The 24679-nt window shown below is 41.9% G+C and overlaps 1 protein-coding gene across 1 annotated transcript in view; it reads right to left on the bottom strand.

Annotated features, from left to right (window-relative positions):
• Positions 1 to 239: 239 nt before the first annotated feature.
• The window catches only part of STN1 (STN1 subunit of CST complex), a gene marked incomplete at its 5' end in the record, with an annotated part of 38843 nt that continues 14403 nt past the window's right edge, over positions 240 to 24679 (bottom strand). Inside the window, 4 exons of the mRNA XM_082486700.1 lie at positions 240 to 442; positions 12366 to 12541; positions 16707 to 16779; positions 17396 to 17518. Of these exons, the coding sequence (XP_082342826.1) occupies positions 12384 to 12541; positions 16707 to 16779; positions 17396 to 17518 (354 nt within the window). The 3' untranslated portion in view covers positions 240 to 442; positions 12366 to 12383. The remainder of the gene's footprint in view (positions 443 to 12365; positions 12542 to 16706; positions 16780 to 17395; positions 17519 to 24679) is intronic.

Raw genomic sequence — 24679 nt, 5'->3', positions numbered from 1 at the left:
CGCAGGAGGATCAAAGCTGGAGGAAGGTCACACAGATTCTTTGCCATGTGGGCTTTTAGAGCCATAAACCCATTTCAGCTCTTTGTATATACATACATAGATAAATGAGCATCGTCTTCCCCAGCTGCGCTTCAAGAAGAGGTTGCCCTAGACATTTCACGTTGGTTTTTGGTTTTGTTTTGTTTTGTTTTGTTTTTCAGTAACGCATTATTACTTTGTATATGCTTATTAAATCAGAAATGGGAATTTACATGTCATCTTCCAGCCTTCGCTCATTTCATAACATTCATTAGCTGTTCACCAAATTAACTGAAGTCACTAAGATCTCTCATTCTTCTGAAACCTCTTCAACAGCAGCGCACGGAGATTTTCCAGTAAGCTTCCAAAGTGCCATTGACAGCTCCAGACCTGCCAGCCTTAGAGCACAGACAGGTCCCAGCTCCTGGAAAAAAAAAAAAAAAAGCCCCATATTTACAGTGAGAACAGTCGACCTGAATGTGATTTCATTATCCATGCTTTAGGCACAGTTTCTGAATCACAACTTTTACGAGGGTTATTAGCCCTGCAACAACAATCGTGAGATACCAGAGTCACAAAGCCATAGATAGTTGAGCCTGAAGGCTGATTTTTGAAAGCAGTGGGTTTCAACCATAGCTGGTTTCCACAAGCAGCTTAAAAAAAAGGAAGGAAAACCAGGAGCAGCACCATCAGCACACTGCTACCTCCTGCTGCCAGGTGGGAACCAGGTACCTGCTACACAATGCCAGGGAAAGACGGTCTGAGCCAGCCTTCTCCTTCCTCCTCAGCTCCTACACACAGTTTACCACAACTCGTGAATCGACATAAAATGCTAAAATCCCAGCGTCCCACCTAGGATGTGTGCAGGCATACGTGAGACCAACTTTTGGAAACAGGGAGGGTGACAGCAGGGAAAAGTGGACGGGGCCACCTCTGTTGTCAGTTTTCAGGCTTGTCCTTTCTCCTTCAGTGCACCCTCTTCCCTCCTCTTGTTTGAGGGACTTCCCACCTCTAATCCTCATGCATGACAGAAGGCAGCAGAGCAATTATTTACATTAGAAACCTTTACTGTTTAGACTGGCCAAGAAGTCCCTGGTGTGCAGAGCAAAGAAAAATCTTCCCTGAAAACGTAAATATTCAAATAACCCATTGATAAAAATGTGCCTGGTGTGGCCAGTCTTTTAGGTCTTGGATGCCTCTTTCCCGTGAGCCACTATCATTATATATCACACATTCTGTCCGCTTCTCCCATCACCCTGTCCAAACCCCTCCAAAGAAAAGGTCCCCCCAGTCATTAAAAACACTCAGGGTTCGTTTTAAATCAGCTTTCAAAACATGTCATTGTGAGGGAAAGAGACAAAATATATCATTCTCCAAACACTCTGCTCCATCCTTCCTGACATTCTTATTAACGGGCATCTTGTCACTGGTTTTATACTCCTCTGCTCTTGTAAGGAACGAGCTGCAATTTTCAGTCCAACCTGAGGCTGGTGCTTTGGGGTGTTTGCTCACTTGATGTCTACCCTCTAATGTCACAGCCTCTGGTCCACCCTTCACCTTTCCTCTATTCAAGACAACTTGATTCTCTACCTCTGCAGCCAATATTCTCCAGCAGCGAAGCTTGCCCAGCCCTTGTACAGCTCTGGCTCCCCTCCTCCTCCATCCTCTGCTGGTTTTGTGCTCACCGCCACCTCCCGCTCTCCTTGTTTGTTTGCTGCATCCCTCCATCTACATAGGAAAAATGTATGTTGCTAGGGGCATGGATTGTTCTTTTAAAATACGTACAACACCCAGTCTAGTGGGAGCCCGATAGCAGCCTATTGCAAGGCTGGCAGAAAAATAACTGAAACCCTTTATTATGCTGCAGGCTTGGGAAAATCTGCTTCTCTCCTAGGCAGCAGCTGGGAAAATGAAGCTGACGGTGCTTCTCAGCCTTGTGCTGGAGAGTCAGGCTCCGGCTGCTGGGACTGAGCGAGAGAAAGACTGACAGTGCGACGAAGAGCATGGCAGGCTTGTTGGATGACTGACCCCACGTGCCAAAGAGCCTGTACCCGATTAGGACCATGAACAGACAAGCCGAGGAACTGCAAAGTTGTAGGAAAATAACTTACTCTAGGGATTTTAATCCTAAATCTCCTAGTATTTATGTTTTTTTCTTAAAGTCTTCATTACTGAAGTCCTATCATGACATGGCGATACCACTGCTATTATTAACAATTTTAATACATATATTAATATCAATATTAACAGTTGATTTAATAATTCACTGTTACAGACTTATGCTTCCAATACAATTCACCTAAGGAAAACCCAGGGAAATTCAGACTGCTGAAGACTGAGATTAACCAGCTATTTTAAAAGCTTTTTTGCTTACCGATTTGCTAGGTGGGTATTTGGGCAAAGAATTTTTTTTTCTTTTTTGTGACCAAACAGAAAACCACATTAGCCTCACAGACCTAATAGAGCTACAGCTCGGCAACCTAAAGTCTGCTCCAGTTACAGCAAAAGCTGATGCGTGACAGAATGTGTGACAGTCTCAGAGCTGGACCATGACTTGTGTTTTCGTATTTCAAGAGGACTTTGTCATGCTGGCAAGTTTTTTGTAAATAAGCATTTAAGTTGTAAATTGAAAACACTTGGATCGTGAAATCAGTGAGAAAATAAAACAAGGGACAGGGTTTTCTGTGCTCCATTAGTGCTATTTCTAATGCCTCTTATTAATTCATGGCATATCACGGTAGATAAGTAAACCCCCCTGAATATTAACCATACTATAGTCTGACAGCCCTGTCTGCTGTGGCTGGAGTTGTTAAAGACCACTTTTCTTTCTTGTTTTTGCCATTGTGTTTGCTAGGGCTGGGCAGCCAGGTCGAACACAGCATTTTCCTGTCCCACTGGCAAGGAGAGGGTCTAAAGGTACTCAGTACCCCAGGGGGAAGCAAAGTGCCCAGTGAGCTTTCCTTGGGGAAAGGGGAGCGTTTCAGTGCTCTGCATGACAGATTAGCTACACAACTCATTACCGGCAACTAGAGTTGCATGCATAATCTGCTAGACATGGTACTAGAGATGTGCCCCTTAGGGGTTTTTTGGCTCTGATGTGTAACAGCACAACACAGAGCCTTTGTTACACTCCCATCTCAGCTTCTGTACTTAAAAACCCTCAGCTTCTTAAAAAGGCTGCTTTCCATGCAGCCCTTCCATATACACGTCTTTTGATAGGAGCAACGAGAATAGTAGAGCCTGTCTGGCATTCAAACCTTGAACTCTGTAACACAAAGCAAGATGCGATCTTTTTTTTTTCTCTATTTTTTAAAAACCAATTGCATTTTGTCTTCTTGGGAAATTACTGCTCTTCACATAAAATTCATTCTGGAGATAAATAGGCCCAGAAAATATGGCAGAAGGGAGACGAAGAAACCAGCTGCAGTCCTGGCAGAGCAGCCCCCCTGAGCACAGGAGCGTGCCCCTTCCCCCCCCCAGCTGCCTCACCAGCGAGGGCTGCTTTATCAGCCCCTCTGTGCAATCTCGTATAATGGAAAAAACAAAATAATCATTCCCCCGGCTAGCAGCGTACATGCTTTCCCAATGGCACAACAGCTTTTACTTACATTATGAAAGAGCTGCTTCACCCTTGTGACTTAAATTATAGATTATCCTTTCCTTGAAGCAGCTATCTTACAATTTAACCCTTTCATGACTAATGTTATTTTTCAGTGCTCTCTTACTGGAGTTATGGATGAAGGATTTCCAATGGCAGTGTGTGCACTGCGTGATCTGTTTAGGGTAGTTGCACCAAATTGCAAACTGCTTTTCTTCCACGTACACTTTGTACTTTTCCATTGTTACGAAGGCTTTGTAGATATCTGTTGACATCGCTAAAAAAATAAACAAAGCAAGTCCAAACTACACTTTTTTTATGTATTATATAAATGCCAGGATTACATTTGAGAGAGCTGAGGTTTATTGAACTGATGACAGGTTCGGATTGGGATTCCCCAGGTTTCTTCCTGGCTGCTATCCCTGACTTCAGTCACTCTCGCTGTTCTCAAAATTTTGAGACTGGCTTCTGCCTCATCCTCTGCAAATAACTTGGCAATCCATTATTGAAAATGCAGGCTTGTTACAAATAAAGTCAATCTAGTCTTTCTTCGCATTTTCCTCCCATGTTACCTCTAAGCATGTACACGGACACTAAGTCCTCTGTATTAACAGATCTCATTTCCAAGTCCTTTTTAAATTTGAATTTCCTTGTTTGCCATTTTTGCTCATTCAATCCCTTCTGAAATCAAACTAATTTTATTTGGGTGCACATCCCTTAGAGAAAGTAGAAAGTTTAACTGCCAATATCCAAACCAGAAAACATTTGATGGATGAGCTGTGAATTGTAAAAATGCATGAATAAAATCTTATGAAAAGTTATTCATGGAACTGCAGTTAGACCATAGATGAAAAAAGCACAAGCTGGACACTGTAAGGAGAAATCTGTAGCATGCAGCACCTACCACTCAGTAGTGGACTGCACTGATTTTATTTATTTAATTTTTTAATTTAACTTCATGCAAAAGCAAAGTGGTTTTCCCAGAAGAGAGACTTCTTTAGGAGGAGCACTTCTGGACCTCCTCTGCAGCCGCACCATCCCATGGGTAGATACAAATGGTATTTTTTTCCCCAGGTTACACTTTGTAGGGCAGTAGCGGAGATGCTTGGAAAACCAAATGCCCTGTAGGATGTTTATTGCTTGGAAAAAGGAATGATATCATCTCAAACCAGCTAATTTCTTGTGGAAAGGGGAGCTATGGTTTCTCTAGCAGGGCCTGGTGCAGGTGTGCTTCTCAGCTTGGAGCAGTGGACACACCACCCACATAATTCCAGGCATTTATTTGGATCCAGGCATGTGTTAATCTATGGCCATGCAGCACCAGGGATGCAACCCTACAGACCACTCCATTAATAAAAGTCCTTCTCAGCCACTGGTCTAGTGACTGAGGCACACAGAAACCACCTATGAGGCAGTAGAGATCACCCCAAACCACCATCAGTTCACAACAGCATCTGGGTGCTAATTACATTGTCCTGAACTTTTTGATCCTCAAAGGCATTTTGTTGACCAACTCTTACTTTAGCATCTAAGTTTGGTCTTTTAGAAAGGACAAAATAGCCTGCAGAACAGAGGAACTGTTAAAGGATAGCACAAGGAAGGCAGAGGAAGAGCATATAAATATTACTGTGCTCTATATAAATGTGTCCAGCTGTTCATGATAAATGTTCTCTTACTCCATTTTTTCCTGCCCTCATTTCCTCCCCTGCTTTCTAATTGCACAAAATAAAACAGTACAAGTCCTTGCTTTCATTACACGCAACACCTGCTGCCTGTTCTGAAACAGATGTCTAAAGCATCATTAGGCAATTACTTCTTAGCCTTTTTCAATGGGACTAATTTCAAACATCTTAGTGCTAAATCCTCCTCCCTCCGCTTCCTCTGTATTTCTCATCCTTTCCTACATTCAGAGTTCCAACAAAAACTCCTCTCTGTATCAGTTTGCTCCCGTTATGTTTGCCCTGGATCACTGTACTCACAGAAGGACAAAGAGAGAGACTATAACTACTTTGAACCAGGAATTAAGTTCAAGATACTTTACTGGGGAAAAGAAGACAAGGTGAGGGGAGAAAACAATGAGAGAGTATTAGTCAGCAGTGGAGGCGCTAGTTTCAGAGCACCACCAGCTGCCTTGTTACAGCTCTGGGGTTTTGTGGACATTACAGCAAAGTAGAGTTAAATGCAAGCAAGATCAACTCGTACACTCTCAAGATCACTGTAATATTTGGATGAGGTCTCCACTCCTGCAAGGACCCATGAGCTTCTCAGACCAGTAACAGACTCGGCACATGCTTCATTTAATCACACTGGCTGTTAAGCAGTGACATATACTTGCCGTTTATCTTACCTTGTTCCCAGCAGAGGTAGGACGACTTTCTCATTTCTACTTTACTTTTAACTTGGGGAAATTAAAAATAAGAACAACGAACTAGATGTCTCAGCCTAAATCTCCTATGGAAGCAGTGGCTTAGCTGCAGCCACTCCTCCAGTTTTCAAGCAAGATGAGCAGATGTTTTGGCCTTTACATGATTGGAAGTTCACAGCTTGTTCATCCCAGGCTAAGGTGGCAGAGAGCTCCAGTTCCAGCTGGTAGGGAAGGAGTGTTCATTCTTCCAATCAATAACATAAAGCAAGCTAAAACAAGAGCTGTAGGACATGTTGTGCCAGGTTAATTGGCACCACACTGTTCAGTGGTTCAACACTTGCTGAAAATCATTCCTTTAGGTTATTTCTTTCACTAGCAAATTCCTGGTTATATTACATTCAGGCAATCTTGTTAATCTGGGCTGGTTTCAGCTTGTAAATTACTGTGACTAGATTAGTATAGCCTCCATCGCACAATTAAAAGGTATTAGTGGGAATGGGCTGGTGGCATCCCTAACAATCAGTTACTCAACTTTGTACCCTCATGTAGATGCTGTAACTTTACCAGATTTTAACAGCTTGATTTGCAGTTTCCCATGAAGAATGTCGGCCTTGGGGTGATCTCTGTGAACAAACTTCACGAAAAACAGTCCAGCCATTTCTTAAGAGCACTGCAGAATGAGTACTTCTTGCGGCAGCTGAAGTTACAAAAACGGGTTCCTTGGAACTGTCTCATGTGGTTTCCCTAGTGTTCTGTGACTGAGTTTCTTCCTTCCCCTTAGCGGAGGCATCCGTTTGGGCTTCCCTCTTCTATCAGTGCATCCGTTTTCTAAAAATGTGCAAGACCATAACAGCTCAGGGTCCTTCACCCCTCTTAACTAGCCAACAGATTACAAAGTCACTTGGGATGGTGAGATGGAAGAGGTTGACAAATGCCCAGACACACAGTATAATCACACTTTGTCAGAAAAAAAAAAAAAAACAGGCTAAAAGGAGACACACTAACTAGTAGACACACAAACTAAGAGTCCATATCAACTTTACAGATCATGTCTGCAATGAAGTCTAAGCAAGGACATGAAAGTGGCAGGGAGAAGCATATGGCTTGCCATTTGAGCTTGCTCAGGCTTGGGCAAGACACAAGTGTTTTATTTTTAAATTATATTTATTTTGCATTTGGATACCTGCAAGAAAACCACAACTAGAATCTTTAAGGATGCTACTGGGTCTTTGGGAGGGTGGGGTGGAAAAAGCAGTGTTCTTCTGAAATGCAGCTCTTTCCTGCTGCAAACTACATGGTGAAGAAAACTCAAGACTGAAGTGGAGGATATCTGCCTCTTCTGGTGCCTAGACAAGAAGCGAAGCACAGCCTGCTGGAATCGAATGGGCTGTGAACAGTACCAGGCCAGTTAGGCAGGGGGATTATACTGAAACTTTCAATTGCCAGATGCTGACAAGGATATTTGAATTAGGAAAATAAAAGGGAACAAAGTAGAGACGAAGGAAGGTTTACTGGCATCCATGGTGCAGAGATGAACCGTGAGACTGTGAATGACATGAAGGGCCTGAGAAACGACAGTTAGAGGAGAGAGTGGAGAGCACAAATGGGTGAAAGAAATTGGGGTAAAGCCTCTGTGCCTGACAGGGCATATTGCTGGGAATGAAACCCAAGATCCCTGACTCAGCATTTCCCTGCTGCCAACAAACATCCAGAGAAATGTTTCTGTAATGGTGGGGCTCCTAGAAGATGGGAACCAAATATTGTAACTATTCTTTTATCTCTGCGGCTGAACTTTTGTTTGCTCACTAGCATGTCAGGTTGGGACAGGAGGGCTGGAGACTGCAATAAAGAATGAAGCTCCGCACTGACAGGAAGTTTCAGAATTCAGGTTGCCCATGGGATCTGAACCTGCTCCCTTCCCATTTAGAGGTAAGTATAAAGATACAAATCTTTGCTACGCACATCTTTTCCCCACAGGATCGGCTTACTCCCAAAGTAAACCAAACTGCATTTCTTTGACAAGCAGATTTTCAGTACTTTGTCTCATAATTCTCCATGTCGCTCCATGCCTCACTGGCTCCTTACTGATGAATTCTCATTCTGCATAATGAATGAGCAACTCCTCCTATTTATGTTGTTCATCATTGGAATACGCAAGTATGGGCAGATCCACAAAAGTAACAGCTTTCAGTCATGTAGCCAATGTTTAAATTTTTCATTTATTACTTTGAAAAAAAAGCTTCATTTCCCAGATAGCTTGTGTAAAATACGTACCCTCATGGGTACAAATTTACAATCCAAAGATATGAGAACAAGAACACTCAGAACTCATTTATCTAGATTTCTGTTTTTAAGAAGTCATAAGAGGAAACAGGATTCCAGGAAAAATACTTGGTACAAATTAAAACAGAGAGACCATCGTTGCCTCATAAGACCTGGACAGCAAAAATAGAAGGCAGGCAAAGCAATATACCTGGAAAGACAGGCAGAGAAAGATGAAGCTATTAGCAAAAGTGGGACTTGGAGTAGAACTAAAGTCCCACTCCAGCATCTATCCATTCATCCACTCCCACAGAATTTTTCTCTAACAGCTCTCACCAACAGATCTCTAGAGCTTTTAATGACTAACACTAAGAAAAATTGAGGTTTATGCCCTACACAGGAAGTTGTATTATCCCCAGTTTACAAAAGAGAGAAACTGAAGCAACCTCATCTCTTCTCTCACCCAAGGTGATGGCGGGGACTTAAGGTAGAGTTGCTCCCTCATTTTCTCACCAGAAAAGAAATCACCTTACATTTTGCTAGAATAGAATATTAAGATTCTTTGTTAATTTTTGTTCTCAGGCACTGCATTTCTATGGAAACATACCTTTTTAAGGTAACATAAAAATGCTGACTGCTTTTAAAAACTCCATTTTACTTACCCACCTTTTACTGCCATAACTGTTTCTATGGAAACTGGAACTGGCGGCCATGAAGCAGTCCTACAACATGAATTCTTACTTGTCAGTTTTACATTAAAGTGCCACGTTCAAAGTCCTTTAATAAACCAGTAATAATTGTGTTGCCTAATGAGATTTCAGATTAAACAAAACAAGAAAGCGCGCTTTCACTGAGTGTTCCGCACAATATTTTGTAGGTGTGGTCTAAGTCTAAGAATTTTAACAGTGTGCATGATATGACTCTCTTGGTTAAGGATATGATCTTTAAACAGAGAGACAGTTTATTAGTAGTAAAAGCCCTAGTGTGTGTAGTTAGACTTACATAAAGGTGACTTATACCAATATGGGTATGTCTAGACTGCTGTCACAGAAGCATACTGTAGAGATACTGAGGAAATGGGTAAATCAACCTACAGTGAGCTCTGTGCTCCCACAGCTAGCTGGGGTACTTCTGTGCAGGCATACACATATGGTATTCCCTGTAGGTACAAGAGAGGGAATGCACTCAACCAGACTAAGTGTTAGTCCATGTTGGGTGGCTACCATGGAAAAAATAAAGCATGCAAGCTTAAGGCACAACTATTCCGTACAGTTTTTCAGAATAAGAATCTGTGTAGCTTAAATCTAGGCTCCTCCATTAATTTTACTTTAACCTTTCACTCGTCTAAAAACCATAGGTTCCTTTATGTTCATTCATATTTCCCTGAGTTAACTCAAGTGAAAAAAATCCCTTTTTTGTGTTCTTGGGGAGCAATCTCCAACAGAATGCACCCTCAATGACAAGAGTCCTGCATCGCCAGCAAGGACCAGCTTAAAAACTTCCAAGGACACGTTTTTTTTCCAGAGTCAGTTATCCATCTTTCCCAAGATTAATTCTTCCTACCTCATCTCTGTTTGCAGTTCATCAGTGCTTTTAAATTGCAACAGGGGCAGAACATAGAGGGAAGACACTTTGTGTCTGCATCAACCTCCAATGCATAGAAAGTAGGTGGCCAGGGGTTTTAGGCAGACTTTACACACAGAAACACATCTAAAACACAGGATCAAAGTTGGAGGCAACAGAACACATCAGACGCTGCGTCTATGACTACCCAAGCTGCAAAGGACAAAGCTGTAATCCTATTTTGGTATGAATTTATTTTAAAGAGACCCTAAAGAGTTATACGATCTCCAGACTATCTTTTCCTCCAAGATTCAGCTGTGCAGAGCTCCTTACAAAACTCATCCAGCCCACACACTTGGCTGACACCCTCAGGAGAACCACAGCCTTTCTCTTTTCTAACCTAAGAGAGGAAAGCACCTTTCCCAGTCAGCTAGCAGTGTTCTTTTAACCCTTTCCCAGCAAAATCAAATTCTGCTAATATAAGACTTTTCAAGAAAATGGCCAAGTCAGTCTCTTAAATTAGATGCCATGCTTTTCCATATGGTCCAAGATACCACATACTTTGCTTTAAAATATCCTCAAATTCATGCCAAGTAGGTGACTTGTCCATAATCAAGCAGTAATATATGGTTAACTTCTGATATGAGTCTGAATTTAGGAATCGATATTCCAAACTACTTCTCCCACAGAGAGCCTTTGTTTTTAAGCATCACTTCAAACTTATCAGTAATCAGAGCAGGAATCTGAGAAGCAAATCTCCCCTGTGGCCAACCAGACCATTTTGTAAGCATAAAGTAAAGTTGCAATTCCCCTCAGTACCACTTTACTCAGAATCTGGACTTCTTTCCCTGTTTTCTAGAGATGCTGGGGCTGGGGGGTAGGGGGGGGAACAGGGGAAGACTTCTACAATTCTTTCTTAATCCTCTTCTCTTTTTATTTCCTTCTGCACAGGTACATCCTTTCAGCACATGTTCAGGCCCATATTAAGATCTGACTAGAAGGTACCCAACTCAAAACAGAGCAGCAACACTAGGAGTAGGGCAGCCTACAGGAAAACCAACTATTGAGCCCTACAGAAAGTAGGGAATTTACAGCAAAAGAATGATTCATACATAGTTTTCCACTATGGACAAACATACCCTCTCTTTAAGGCCAGAGTTTTCCACAGGCCTCTGAATGCAAATGCCAAATATTTTGTCATGCTTTTCTCTTAGCCTATATCTCACTGCAGCCAGGGCTTGGAATGAGGCGTATAATATAACAACAAACCAGAGACCTGGCACGCATGGGGCTACTCACTGGCTTTCCTCATGCATATGGTTTATTTTTACCTGCTATGTCAATCCTTATAGGGCTTTACCACTACATCTGCCTCCCGGGAGTCTGCTATTTCAACTGTTACAGGGACGGTGCAGAGGAAAGAGGAAGGATACACTCAATCCTTTCTACTCTTTTCAAGCTAAATGTCTCACCTCCACACCATTAATTAAACAGATTAATTAAACAGACAAGCCCCTGCAGCACCAAGCCCTATCTAAGGATAAATACTGAACAGCTCCGGGCTTTGAACTGTGGCACATAACAGAGTTCTGATTATTCCAGATCAAACGTCTTGCACAGTAACCTTCTTTAGGCCAATGTTATTTCATCAGTCTTGTGTTCCTCTGCAAGCAGAGGCATGGATAGTATCTTTCCCCAAAGTCGAAAAGGAATAGAAGACACAAAAGGCAACAGGGAGCATGGAGATTAGAATGGGTCTTCCTGATTTTCATATTTTCTTTTACAAAACATCTGATTTATGGTTTACCATTTGTGATGTTGGAAGCAACCTAAAAATAAACAGCAAAACAGCAGCTGATTTTGAGAATCCTAGTCTGAACAGAATCCACATCAGAACGCATTAGTAGCGCACACAATAGCCAGGGGAAGCCAGACATGCTTGACAAGCAGTGGGCAAGGCTGCAGGATGGGGAAGGGATGCAGCACCCCATTCCTGAATATTACTTTTCAGAGAAAGGTGAGGACTGTTTTAGTAGTGAGAAAGCTGTGCACATATTTACAGACGTGTGTACGCCAACACTGTGAGTCTTTCGACTTTTGACTGTTTGCTTGCATGTTCCTTCCCCTACCTATTATAAAGTATATATATAAAGAAAGATCCACAGATATTACCATATGGTAATAGTCTTTAAGCCAGAAAAACAAGTCCTGATGTTACCACTGCTGTAAACAGAGCTCTTTAGCAGTGACTTTCCTTTAGGGCTCACTGGATGTAAATGTGAGGATGTCACATCTTACTGTAAGGAAAGAGCCCAGCTTCTTTTCCAGCTCCCCTGCTGTATTAGGATGTCCAGAGTCAGTTTGATACAACTTTCAAGAGGAACAGCAAGGAAGTCAGCAAGAATATTAAAACAAGTATTTGGACAATTTCTCTGGAGCTGGTCAAAAACAGCATTTGGAGAATCAGAATGTTCTTTTCTCCCCATCTAGATCATACCAGGTAATAGCAGCTTTTCAGGGTCACTCAATCTCTCCTTTCCTTCTTTATTCTGAACGCACCAGAACAATCTTCTCTCTTTAAAATGCCATATAATATCCTTCCATAGTGCTGACAACATCACTGTTACTCTCCAGCAGTTCCAAGACACGGTGGATCACCACTTCAGCCAAAGAGGGGTTGTAGCTCTGCCGAACACAGCTCAGGACATGAAGGAAATGGCAGCCTTTTTCAGCATCTGCAGAAAAAAAGGAAAATGCAGCCAGGCATGGAGGTAAGGCTTAGTCTAACTGCCTCTTTTTAACGATTGTAATCCAGATTAGTCAAGAAAAAAAAAATACAGCTGTTGGAGAGGAAGCAGAGTATGTATGTACTGAAGCAGAGATGCATGTATTCAGAGGAAAGGGATACAGTCTGTGCAGAGGAAAGAGATCCAGTCTGTGCTTACAGTTCTCCAATTATCAACTGTTCCCACTGACTTTGCTGGGAAGTGTCAGGGCTGTAACACTAGTAATGAGGGCGAAAGATAATTAGTCTTGCAAACTCTAATATACAGGGCTTATTCAGTACAACGTGATGATGAGGTTAATAACTTAAGGGTACCTCCACTGTCCACCTATGAAAGCCATCCAGTTTCTGCAACTGCAGAAGAAACCAAATGAAAATCCTTTTGCTCATACCCAACTTCAAAACCGTCCAGAACAGGTCTGTAGCCAGGACCTGTAACTGCTTGCCCAATGCTGGCACCTTGTGGAAAAACTGCTACAGTGCAACTTTCAGAGACTTGGAAACCTAGCAGTGCAATCCTATTCTGAGCACTTCAGACTACTCAGACAATTACAGGAGTAGAAAGTCACACAACTTCAGTATCAAATTTTATCTCCTCTTATAAGGAGTGAACCCTGAAAATGTACAAGAGAACAAAAATGTAAAAATAATCCCCTTTCCTAGAGGGCAAGCCAGAGACAAAGGTCCTTAATGGCTGCAGCTACTGTGTGCCTGGTGTAGCCATCATTTGATGCTCAGCTGTCCCACTCAACATTTACCCCAACAGACCCTGCAAACCCACTAATCATAATGCAGGCTCCTACTCTCCCCGAGTACTGAACTCCACAACAGATTTCTCTCTCTCCTCTATGGCTAACAATGGAAAACTAGCATAAAGGAGACACATCAGCACAAACTACTTTCTTCCTCCTCAGCCTGCAGCTCACATGATGTAAGGTATGTTTGATAAGGGTACTTAGAAATTTCCATGGCCCAGGAAGATCCCTGTATTGCGTTGTTGCGGCCTTTGGTTTTATTTTTGCCAATCTCTGCTCTAGAATCGGCTGAACCCCAGAACTGCCTTAGAAGCTGCTGAGAAAAGTCACTGGTAGATAGGAGGCAATGCTGAATGCTGATAAATAAACAGTTCAGCTTATTAGGCTGTGATTCAAGCAAAGATATTTCTTTAGAAGTCAGTGATCCAGTGTGATGAAAGACCTTTGGTAGCCAAAAATGCATCCACCGCCCTAGGACGGATAAGTGCAGAGAACAGAACAGTGCCTCTACCTGGTCATAGTGACTGTTGTTGCAAACAAAGTGGGTAGCTGCATTTTGCATGAGTCATAGGTTTGTCATAAGAAGGTCAATGTGCCCATCCCTGATCTACAGTACCTTAGCTTAAGTCTCGATGAATTAGATTAGTGTTACTCAACAGTACAATACATACTTTCCTCCTGGATGCTGGTAGAAAATTGCATTTTGGGGTAGCTGCAGGTGTGTGCATTAAGTAACCCAGAAACACTCCTAGTCTACAACCCAACTTTGAGGGAATACAGTCCTTGCAGTGGAGTGATGCTGTCCCTCTTTCATTGACATACTGGGTTCTAGCTTTTGTCTACCAGCTGAGGTAAGCCAGGGTATGATTCAGTGTCTTGCCTGACTACCAATATCAGAGAGGACAGAGTTATAGAAAAAGCTACCATTTGTCCACTTTGAACTTGTCACACAGAGTCCATTTTGACATATTAAATTTAACTTCAAGAGGTTCTGGTTTTTTCCTCTTTACTACTAGCCTCATCTAAGCCTAAAACCAGAGCAAATGTGTGAAAAAACAAACAAACAAACAAACAAATCTGGACTAAGTCTACCATTTTGCAGTTCAGTCTGGAGTCAAAATGTACTGTCATCCTTTTCTGACTGTCTTAAGCCTCTAGACAGACCCACAGTGGCCTCACATGAGGGAATTTAAGATCAGGCTGTTTAGAATTACAATTGGAGCCAAGGACTAGGGTTGCCATGTAGGCATATTAAAGATCAGGGTTTGTGGAGCTCTGACTAGGCACGCTGAGGATTTTTTTTATTTGTACAACAATTCCAGGCAGCTGGGCTGGGCCTGAGAATGCGTCACAACAAAAGCAATTGGGTGAGGCATTGCCTTGAAAACTGGCAGAGAAGTAACTCATTGGAGAGAAGAGTTTGGTTTATCATAAATCAGTCTTTCTGTCATGGAAGATTAATATTACCCTAGAAGGAAAATGGGTAGGAATTTCTTGCAATAAACAAGCAAAAGCCCTTGAGGTATTACTATGTTCTGATCTCACTACAAGCCTGCTCACTAGTCAAGGCCAAGCGGGTGGCTAAGACTGCCATCCCACCAGCAGAGGGGGTCCGACAGTTACACTGAGCTCTGCACTCTTGCATCATGCAGTGACAATAAAATATCTGCAGTACCCTGTTGGTTTTGATTGAAGCTTCTTGGCTTTTCTTCTCAAAATCTTCTATTACCAGTGACCAGGACAGTGAAACAGTCCTTCTGAAAACTAGCAGAGAAAGAGACACTGACCTGGAAATTGTCCTCTTTACTACAGGAAACCAAGCAGGTGGAAAGCTCAAGGAGAACAAGAGGCTTTGTAAAGCAGTTACTATTTTTAACCTGCTCAGTACGGAAAACATGGGTTTGAGGACTCAGGACTCTTCAAAGGTTTTTCTGTGACTGATCTACGAGTTTCTGTCTGCTATTGACTCCTCCTGACTAAGATTAAAAAAAATCTCCCAACCTCTCATGGAGCACTGAGAGTACTTAACTAGTGCGATAATGCACAAGAGGGGAGTTAAACACCAGGCAGTCACTCAGCATCCTGTGTCAACTGTATACGTGTTCTGGCCTTTATAATAGCACAATTATAAAAACCAAAACAATACCCAAACCAAAAACCAACAGGTTACCAGGAGAATTAGCTGATGCATAAAATAGGCAGGGGAATGATTTGTCTTTTGCAGTGAAGATGTTTGTATTTGTTAATTGGATAAAAGACAATAAAACAATGTGATATGGTAACTTGTTGCACTGAAACAACTTCAGGCAAATGAGCTCATTTTCACCTGCGTGCCCAGTAAAATCTACTCCCTCTATCCCCCAAAGTTACAGAACTTTTACCTCTACCTATAAACCTTGCCTACAATTGTACCACTGCTTAAGGTAGCCAGTTGAAAACGCAAAAATAATACCACTTCACTTAGCCTTTTTTCACTGCAGGTTAACTGCCATATACCAGGTCCTACAAGCCCTATTGTAGTTATGATAGCATAAGGATATGAGCAATTTAAGATTATATGCCTTATGTTCTAGTCAGTCATTTATTTTATACTAAAGTGCATTCTACCCCACAAATAGCTGCACTCCAGCATCAAGTGATCCCTGCTGACACATTCTGCCCAATGAATTGAAAGCAACTCTGCCACAATGTACGTGTGTAATTAGCAGATATTCAAGTCAAGCACAAGCTATCACTATGGCAATAAGACACAATAGGCTTGAGGGACAGGGATAACTCTGAAGCCACACAAGGTATATTATCTGAAAAGAAGTGGATTTTGTTAGACTGAAGTCCCTATCCGCACAGAACAATCAAACTGAGCTCTACCTGATCTTAAACTTCACAGAGAATATCCTACTGACTTAAGGAAGTTTCACTGTTGACTTAATGGAGGTGGGGATTTCACCTTTCTGTATGGTCACTTTTGTGTCAACTCCCCTGTAGAAACTGAACTAGCAAGATTTGCCTACTTATCCAGAGTGCAAAACAACAGCTGCTAGGTGCTGACCTAACTTCAATACATTTGGTTCCTCCCAAAATCTAAGTATTCTCAAAAGATATAGATCTAAGATAATGGCTGCTTATTTCAGGTTTGAGAGGTTTGCTTCCTGCAGGGCGCACCTGCTCTTTCTCTCTCCATGCTCACAGGAAGCTGCTCTTGCACTCCCGCTTTTAGCTATACTGATTAGCTACACTAGCAACTTAGCTCTGCGTTCAAGGGTAAGGACAAGAAGCATATCTAATGCAGCAGCAGCAGGAGATATTGTCATCAATATATCAGCACCAGCTCATCAGAGCCCTGATCACACTGCTACTTACGCCTGGGTTTTCGACAGTCTTCTTTAATCACATCAAGGGTCACTTTAAGCAGCCCCTTATCATGGTCAGTCACCTGAAGAAAAGAGAAGAAATCGGCAATTTACAGCAGTCTATTTCACAGTAGATGGCATGACTATTGAAAAGCAATCCAAGGCCATGACATATTCTAAACTAACACTATCATAACTACAGTCTGCATTATAAACTGTCTCCAAGGTTAATGATGAATGTTAAATCTTCAGTTATTATTTTTAGTACTGTTAGCAGCATCCATGAGTTAGGCGAAGAACATGATATACCAGAATTCAACCCAAAGGAGAGCAACTGACTCAGTGGAACACCAAGTTTCAATCCGCTTCGATTAAGAGAACTGTCCCAGGTCCCAGCCTTCAGTTTGCTCAGCTGCGTCAGCGCACAGTTTGGCGACCCAGTGAACACAGGCTGTGCGTGGAACAGAAGCAGTGCTTAAGTCTGCTGCTGAGTTACAAAAAGAACAAGTCAGTGGATGATACAAAGGTAAAAGCAACAGTGAAGTAAGCTGCAGATAAGACTTTTGAGTAAACACACAGCACTTGGATGTCCAGCTTCTATTTCTGAAACATTCCTATTTCTGAAACATTTCTACTTTTTCTACTGACTATGGAAGTCATACCCCTGAACTTGTTTGCAACCACAGCTCAGTTCCTTACATGGTATAAGTCCCTGGAGCTACTAGGTTTCTGGAAAACCACCCCTTTTTCTTGTAGCATCCTTATTGCTTCCTTAAACACACTGTGAATCCTTTTGGAACTGGAGTCATTTTTTGACTTAACCTGGATGGGAAGAAAGAAATAAAGCAGATGGTGAGAAATCTCAGCTCAACTAAAGTTACCAGCAAAAGCTTCATATGCTTTCAAGAGCAAGAGGACTTCAGGTGATTTTGTTACACGTTTTTCTTCATTTAGTAATTCACAACTCATATCTGTTATGTATGAACTAACAACACAGCTAAGTTTTAAAAAAACAACAACAAAACAAACACCAGAAGCTTGTCCCATTCTTAAGGAACGAATATCTCCTAACTGCCTTCTTTGTATTTAGCAGCTATTTGATTAGGTGCTGAGAACTCTTTTTTTGAAATAGGCTTGTGATGTTAACAGAGCATTTGACTATTTAGCTAATCAAGCTTTGCTCATATTCAGAGTCTTCCTGGTAATAAGGGTAGGAAGATAGAGAGATCAGTGCTTTCTAAGGTGATATTTAGGAAGAATCCAAGTGCTGGGGATTGGATTCCCATCTCCTGATTTGAAACTGAGGCAGTGTCCAAGCAAAAGGAAGAAACTGGCAAGAACAGTATTTGTTTCTTGTCCCCTTAGTTTCCAAATTTTTACACATATTCTGGTTATGCTCTCAAGAGTTTCTACACAGTCTAATGAATTGAAAGAATAAAGAGCATGCAAGAAATTAAGATAGATATCCAAGATAAGGGAAAAAAGGATTCAGTTTTGAGGGCAGGTGGAAAACAAGTCTCTTGTGAAAGGAGAACAATGTGCCTGGAATTCCATAACTGAAGAGGTTATTTAGACAAAAGAATTTTGTGTTTGGGACACATCTAACAGTAGGATGGAAGGAAGAGGGAAAAAAAATCAGGGAAAAGCAGGGTTTGTTCAGAAGGAGGGAAGAGCTAAGACAGTGGAATGACAACTAGGAAAGCGGAAGGAAATAAAGAATCAATTGTGGAGAGGAGAAAGTATGGGTAGATAAGAGCAAGACTATGACTTACTCTTCTTCATCTCTATCTGTCCTACTATGTCCTTCAACCTCCCATGTATCTACAGACTGCTTCAACTCCTCAGTTGCTGTTTCCCCATCTGTGGGGAGCACACTGTGCTCCCTGTGGTTTTCTAAAGCACAGAGCTAAACTGATTCCCACAAACCAACGTGTGATAACTAGAACCACACCAGAGCAACAAAAGTAAAATTTGCGAAGCCATTTGTTCAACTATCACTGTAAATGCTCCCATCCTGTCCTGAACAAAAGTATCAGGCTTCATATATGCTACTTCACTCACCAGACTCAACAGAAGCCTTGGGAGTGAAACAGGCAACCGCCATAAACCAGAATATTTAAATAAATAAATATGTGAAACAGACACCACATTAGCAATGGAAGAATATATTTTCACAAAACATTCATTCGATCCACTTGGAAGTCTCAAGTGAAACTCCATCTGCTTCCAAGCCTAGAAGCTGATGTACCTAATTGGGAATAGTTCAGAGATCCAATAGGGACATTAGTGTCAGCATGCATCACAAGTTTCTCCATCCCCTTTCTCCAGTTAATCCTCAATATTTCAACAGGCCATAATCACATCTCTCCCTCTGTCTAACAGCTAACTATCTTTTTCTTCTCAAACCAGCAATCAAAAATAATTGCCTAATAGTTCAAGATAATTAACATAGAATGATGGTTGTTATTCTCAGTTCAGTTTTTTCCTTCTGTTCCAGACTGAAGGACTTCACTGTCTGGATGTTTGTCCATCCCCCTGTCCACCACAGCTATATCAGTTTGGGTAACAACAGACACTGCTTCTAGCTACAAACCTTACCATACATCTGGACACCATTCCAGTCACAGCATTAATACTATCATATTTCTTTTCATAGTGCCTTTTCTGATGAACTGAAGAAATAAACATAAAAGGTAGCAGGAAGGGTTAAGTGAAGAGTGAATATTTTCTCATGGAAAATCACATTCTCATAGCCATATGTAAAATGAAGAGACTTTGCTTCTCACTCAAAGCCAGTAATAAATCGTCAAGAATCTAAGAAACTGCTAGCAAAGCAACCACCTCAAGACTCTGATCAATTTTTAATGTGAAAGCAAACATTTGGGGAGGAAAAAAGATAAAAATATCTCCAAAGAAGCACGATAATTATTCAGTTTGGCTTAACACTGAAATCCCGTCAGAAAAGGGAGATAATTAAAAACAGACTCTGTGTGAACTGACACACAGCTCAGCCTGGATGGATACTGAAACAGAATCACTAAGAATGCAAGGGATTTGACAGAACGAAGGCAGAGAGGCAGGCTTGGGAATGAGAAAATAAGTAAGCAGCTGCTACATATCAGCACCCTCTCATACATGCTGCAGAGTCCAAGGCAAAGGGCCCCATGGCAGAAGGACTCCTCCTGAAGAACAAATGAGGGCTTCTGTGCTCTTCAGGGGCTTTAATATTACCCTGAAATGACACAAAAAGTTTGGGTTTTTTCCCTAGTGTGCTCTAGAACATGCTTCCTCCTCTCCATGCCTCTGAGTAAAGCAACAATTGAGTTTCTTTGTGAACACAATCTAAAATTACTAAATCTGTTCTTTTGGTCCACCCAAAATATCTCCAGCATCTCATCCTGCAAATTCGTAAGTCAACAGTACTTACTCCCAATACCTTATTGCTTTCTTTTATGTCAAACCAGGCCCTCATTTCCTCTGGATATGGATCTCCCCTTAGAGCCAATGTATATTGAAACTTGTGATTTAGTCTACTGAGCAGAAATCTACAGGAGACTGAACAGGGGGCTATACACAGAGAAGAAATCATTACTTTTGCAAAACACGTCCCCCCCACCCCAAGAGAGAAGCAGCTATTAAATAACAATTTTATCATCACTACCCTGCCTCCCAAGACCAGCCAAGAACTCTGTAGCAAAGCCAACAGAAGAATCCATGTCTCCAGAATTAAGTTGGTATTTGAATCAATATATTCCATCTGATGAGTCTCACACAGCTTAGTGGGCTGGTGCTATGCAACCAGTTATGCTCAGATCTTTAAAACAAACTCTCTGTACAATCGATTATAGGTCAAAGAATGAAGTGGTACTGGAATTAGTCAGTCTGTTCAAAACACTGAAAGTATGTAACCTTTGGCTCATTATGAATCACAACACACCCTGATGCTGTTAAAGTTTCCTGGTATAACCATACACGTGATTCTACTCATGGAATTGCCCTTTGTAATTTCTCATGCAATGTTTAATCATTGGCTTAGACAGGTGACAATTTTAGTAATAGTGATTCTGGACATGTCAGTCCTGAAGTCCTATAATAAGCTTTGCAATATACATATTTAAAGTAGCAATGAAGCTTCCTCAAGAGGCAGGAAGACAAGCACATAGCATTGGGAACATAGAATCATAGAATGGTTTAGGTTGGAAAGGACCTTGAAGATCATTGAGTTCCAACCCCCCTGCCATAGGCAGGGACACCTCCCACCAGACCAGGTTGCCCAAGGCCACGTCCAGCCTGGCCTTGAACACCTCCAGGGGTGGGGCCTCAACAACCTCTTGGGGCAACCTGTTCCAGTGCCTTACAACCCTCAGAGTGAAAAACTTCTTCCTAATGTTTAATCTGAACCTGCCCTCTTCCAGTTTAAAGCCTTTCCCCCTCTTCCTATCGCTACATGCCCTAGTAAAAAGTCCTTCCCCAGCTCTCCTGTAGGTCCCCTTTAGGTACTGGAAGGCTGCAATACAATCTCCCCGGAGCCTTCTCTTCTCCAGACTGAAGAGCCCCAACTCTTTCAGCCTCTCCTCATAGGAGAGGTGCTCCAGCCCTCCGATCATCCTCGTGGCTCTCTTCCGAACATGCTCCAGCACGTCCATGTCCTTCTTATGTTGGGGACTCCAGAACTGGATGCAGTACTCCAGGTGGGGTCTCACCAGAGTGGAGTAGAGGGGCAGAATCACCTCCTTTGACCTGCTGGCCACACTTCTTCTGATGCAGCCCAGGATACAGTTGGCCTTCTGGGCTGTGATCACACATTGCTGGCTCATGTTGAGCTTCTTGTCAATCAGCACCCCCAGGTCCTTCTCCTCAGGGCTGCTCTCCAGCCATTCCCTGCCGAGCCTGTATTTGTGCTTGGGACTGCCCGACCCAGATGTAAGACCTTGCACTTGGCGTTGTTGAACTGCATGAGGTTGGCTTGGGCCCACCTCTCCAGCCTGTCCAGGTCCCTCTGGATGGCATCCCTCCCCTCCTGCGTGTCTACCTCACCAAACAGCTTGGTATCATCGGCAAAGTTGCTGAGGGTGCACTCGTTGAATCCCTGTCCATGTTGCTGACAAAGATGTTGAACAGTGCAGGCCCCAGTACCAACCCCTGAGGAATACCACTCGTCACTGCTCTCCACTTGGACATCGAGCCGTTGACCGCAACTCTTGGAGTGCGACTGTCTAGCCAGTTCTTTATCCACCGAGTGGTCCATTTGTCGAATCCATGTCTCTTCAATTTAGAGACCAGGATATGGTGTGGGACAGTGTCAAATGCTTTGCACAAGTCCAAGTAGATGACATCAGTTGGTCTTCCCTTGTCCACTGCCACTGTAACCCCTTCGTAGAAGGCAACCAAATTTGTCAGGCATGACTTGCCCTTGGTGAAGCCATGCTGGCTGTCACCAATCACCTCCTTGTTTTCTATGTGCCTCAGCAGAGTTTCCAGAAGGATCTGCTCCATGATCTTGCCAGGCACAGAGGTGCATATAATGCACTATGTTATACCTACAATACAATATACAGGGTATATACAGTAAGTATGAACAACACTGTAAAACTCCCTGCTTTAACTACTTGTCATTGCTGGTCTTGAGATAATATTCAAATCAAGAGAAGTACAAACAGCAGAGTCTGGAAAGCACAACCCAAATTATGTGTCCAAGCTAGTGACACACGCAAACTGGAATGGTAATACTAAAATAGCACACACTAGAGCTCATGCATGGAAGAAGTGCATAAAAATGGTTAAGCAAGACTGGCTGGTTGCAAGTTGTATTTAATCCAGTTGAGAAAATGGATAGATCAAGTTCACATGTAATTTTCTTTTAAAAAAGGAACCAAAGGCTTGTCCATTTGCCAAACATAATTGCCTAAGTACAGCAAGTACAGTCTTTAGGTTATCTAAGCATAAGATTACTTTTTCTGTTTTCTCACTTGTAGTCTTCCTTGTGGTACCCACCCCTCCAGTCTCAAAAGTAATTTGTTTTAAGGGATAAGGGAAAGACAACAGCTTAGGGATAAAGGCAGGCATAGTTATGTGAAATAAAGTTCCACTGGTTTTAAAAATGGTAACAGATTTGTTAATTTTTAACTATTTTTAAAAACACCAAGCCTTCCATTTCTCTTACCCATCCTCTGTAGACTATAAAATTGGATGTTCCCTAGTATATGTCTGAGCAGAGGACATAAGTTGAGTTCTGCCATGTGCATCTGCTAGAGGGAAATTTATTCTGGAGAACCAGAAGACTGCACTGCTGGGGAGCCATTAGGCCTGGAACTAGGTATTATAAGACATGTACAGGATGTGGACAGGGGTCAGGTACAGTTATGCTGAAAAGGAACAGAAAGGTGCTGCCTACCTCAAGCTATCCCAGCTACCTCCTTCCATCTTCACCCCCTGCTCCACTCCACTGCCAGTGACTCCACAGCAGCTCACCACCTCCCTGGAGAAAATATTTCATGGGGAGATACCCTCTCACTACGATGAACAATGTGCAAGTACTTTAGAAGCTGGTAAAGAGATGAAGGGGGTGCACCACATCTCCTAGGATCACCACAAAAGGAAGACAGAGGCAAGAAAAGAGTTTAACAGTAACTATGCTCTAGAACACTGGAATCGGGGTAGAAAAATAAAGTTATACATCCAAATAACCCATCCTTTCACATCCAGGAAAAGTGCAAGAAGTGAACAAGTGTGTATATTGTGGTGTGGCCTAATTAGTTTGGTCCACTCCTCACTCAGCTCCTGACTTGCCAAATAGGCATGAAATAATATCATTCCACATTAGCAGCACCATTTATCCTTTTGGTTTGAGGGCGATGCAAAACAGAAGACTATGGAGAGGAAAAGAAAGGAAGAAGACAGAAATCATATCTATTATACTTATTTTTGTGGCTCAAACTGTGTACATGACCCTTTGCCAATTATGAGAAGTGACACCTTCAAGAGACAGAGCAGAGGAACAACAAAATGCATTTCCAGAGCTTTACTAGGTGCTCCTCTTAAGGCATTCAGGTCACTTGACGACTGCAGGTTCTTTCTTGTGTAAAGATATATAAGCCTCCCTGCAAGGAATTAATACCAAAGGGCAACAGGGAGAACTGCAATTTCTAAATAAGCATCTCTGTGCCCAAATTCCTGGGACATATACTCACACCCTTACATCAGGGTCGGGAGCAACTATTAATTATTATGATAGCTCCTCATGACTGCTAACAATGCTGATGCTACATTGTTTTTGTTGATTTGCTTTTTTTTTCTTTTTTTTTTTGTGCCTTTCTACATTTGTTCTGCATGAATTCCCACTTCAAATGGCTTTGCAAGTTATTCATCTTAATCTTTCTATAAATGCTGAAACTTCAAAGATGGAAGTTTCCAGTATTAGTCTCAATGAACACTACTTCCTTTAATGTAGAATGTTTGGGAATGTTTAATATTGTTCCAGCTAGTTTAGAAAAAGTACCCTGCTGTCCCAGGTTGGATATTCTAGTATCAAACTTTTATTCCTGTAATTGTTTATATCCACACTTGCTTAAAAGAAAACAACAAAAGTTCCTTTAATAAAAATAAAAGAAACAACTATCAAGAAGCTGCTATCAAAAGCAGTTCAGGACAACAAGAATAGAGCTACTTTTCATTATTATTTGACCCCATCCACAAGGCAATGGGTTTTGTGTGTGGTTTGGTTTTGTTGTTTGTTTTTTTTTTTTTTTTAAATTAAACAAACATCAGATATTAACATAACATAGCACTTAACTTTACAGTGCACATCAGAATGAGGCAGTGAAAATGCCTGCCAGAGATTTATTTCTCTACAGAAAACCAAAAAAGTAAACAAGTGAGCCACACAACACTAGTTTCAGTTGCCATTAGTAACATGGTAAAAGCTGTAACTCTATTACTTTTGCATAAATTTACCACTTCACACCAGTTAAGAATCTGGTCTGT

The sequence above is a fragment of the Vanellus vanellus genome (genome assembly GCF_965231255.1).
Source record: "Vanellus vanellus genome assembly, chromosome: 7".
In the NCBI taxonomy this organism is placed as follows: domain Eukaryota; kingdom Metazoa; phylum Chordata; class Aves; order Charadriiformes; family Charadriidae; genus Vanellus; species Vanellus vanellus.
Note: the sequence above shows the minus strand (reverse complement) of the source record. Positions and strands in the feature narration are given on the sequence as shown.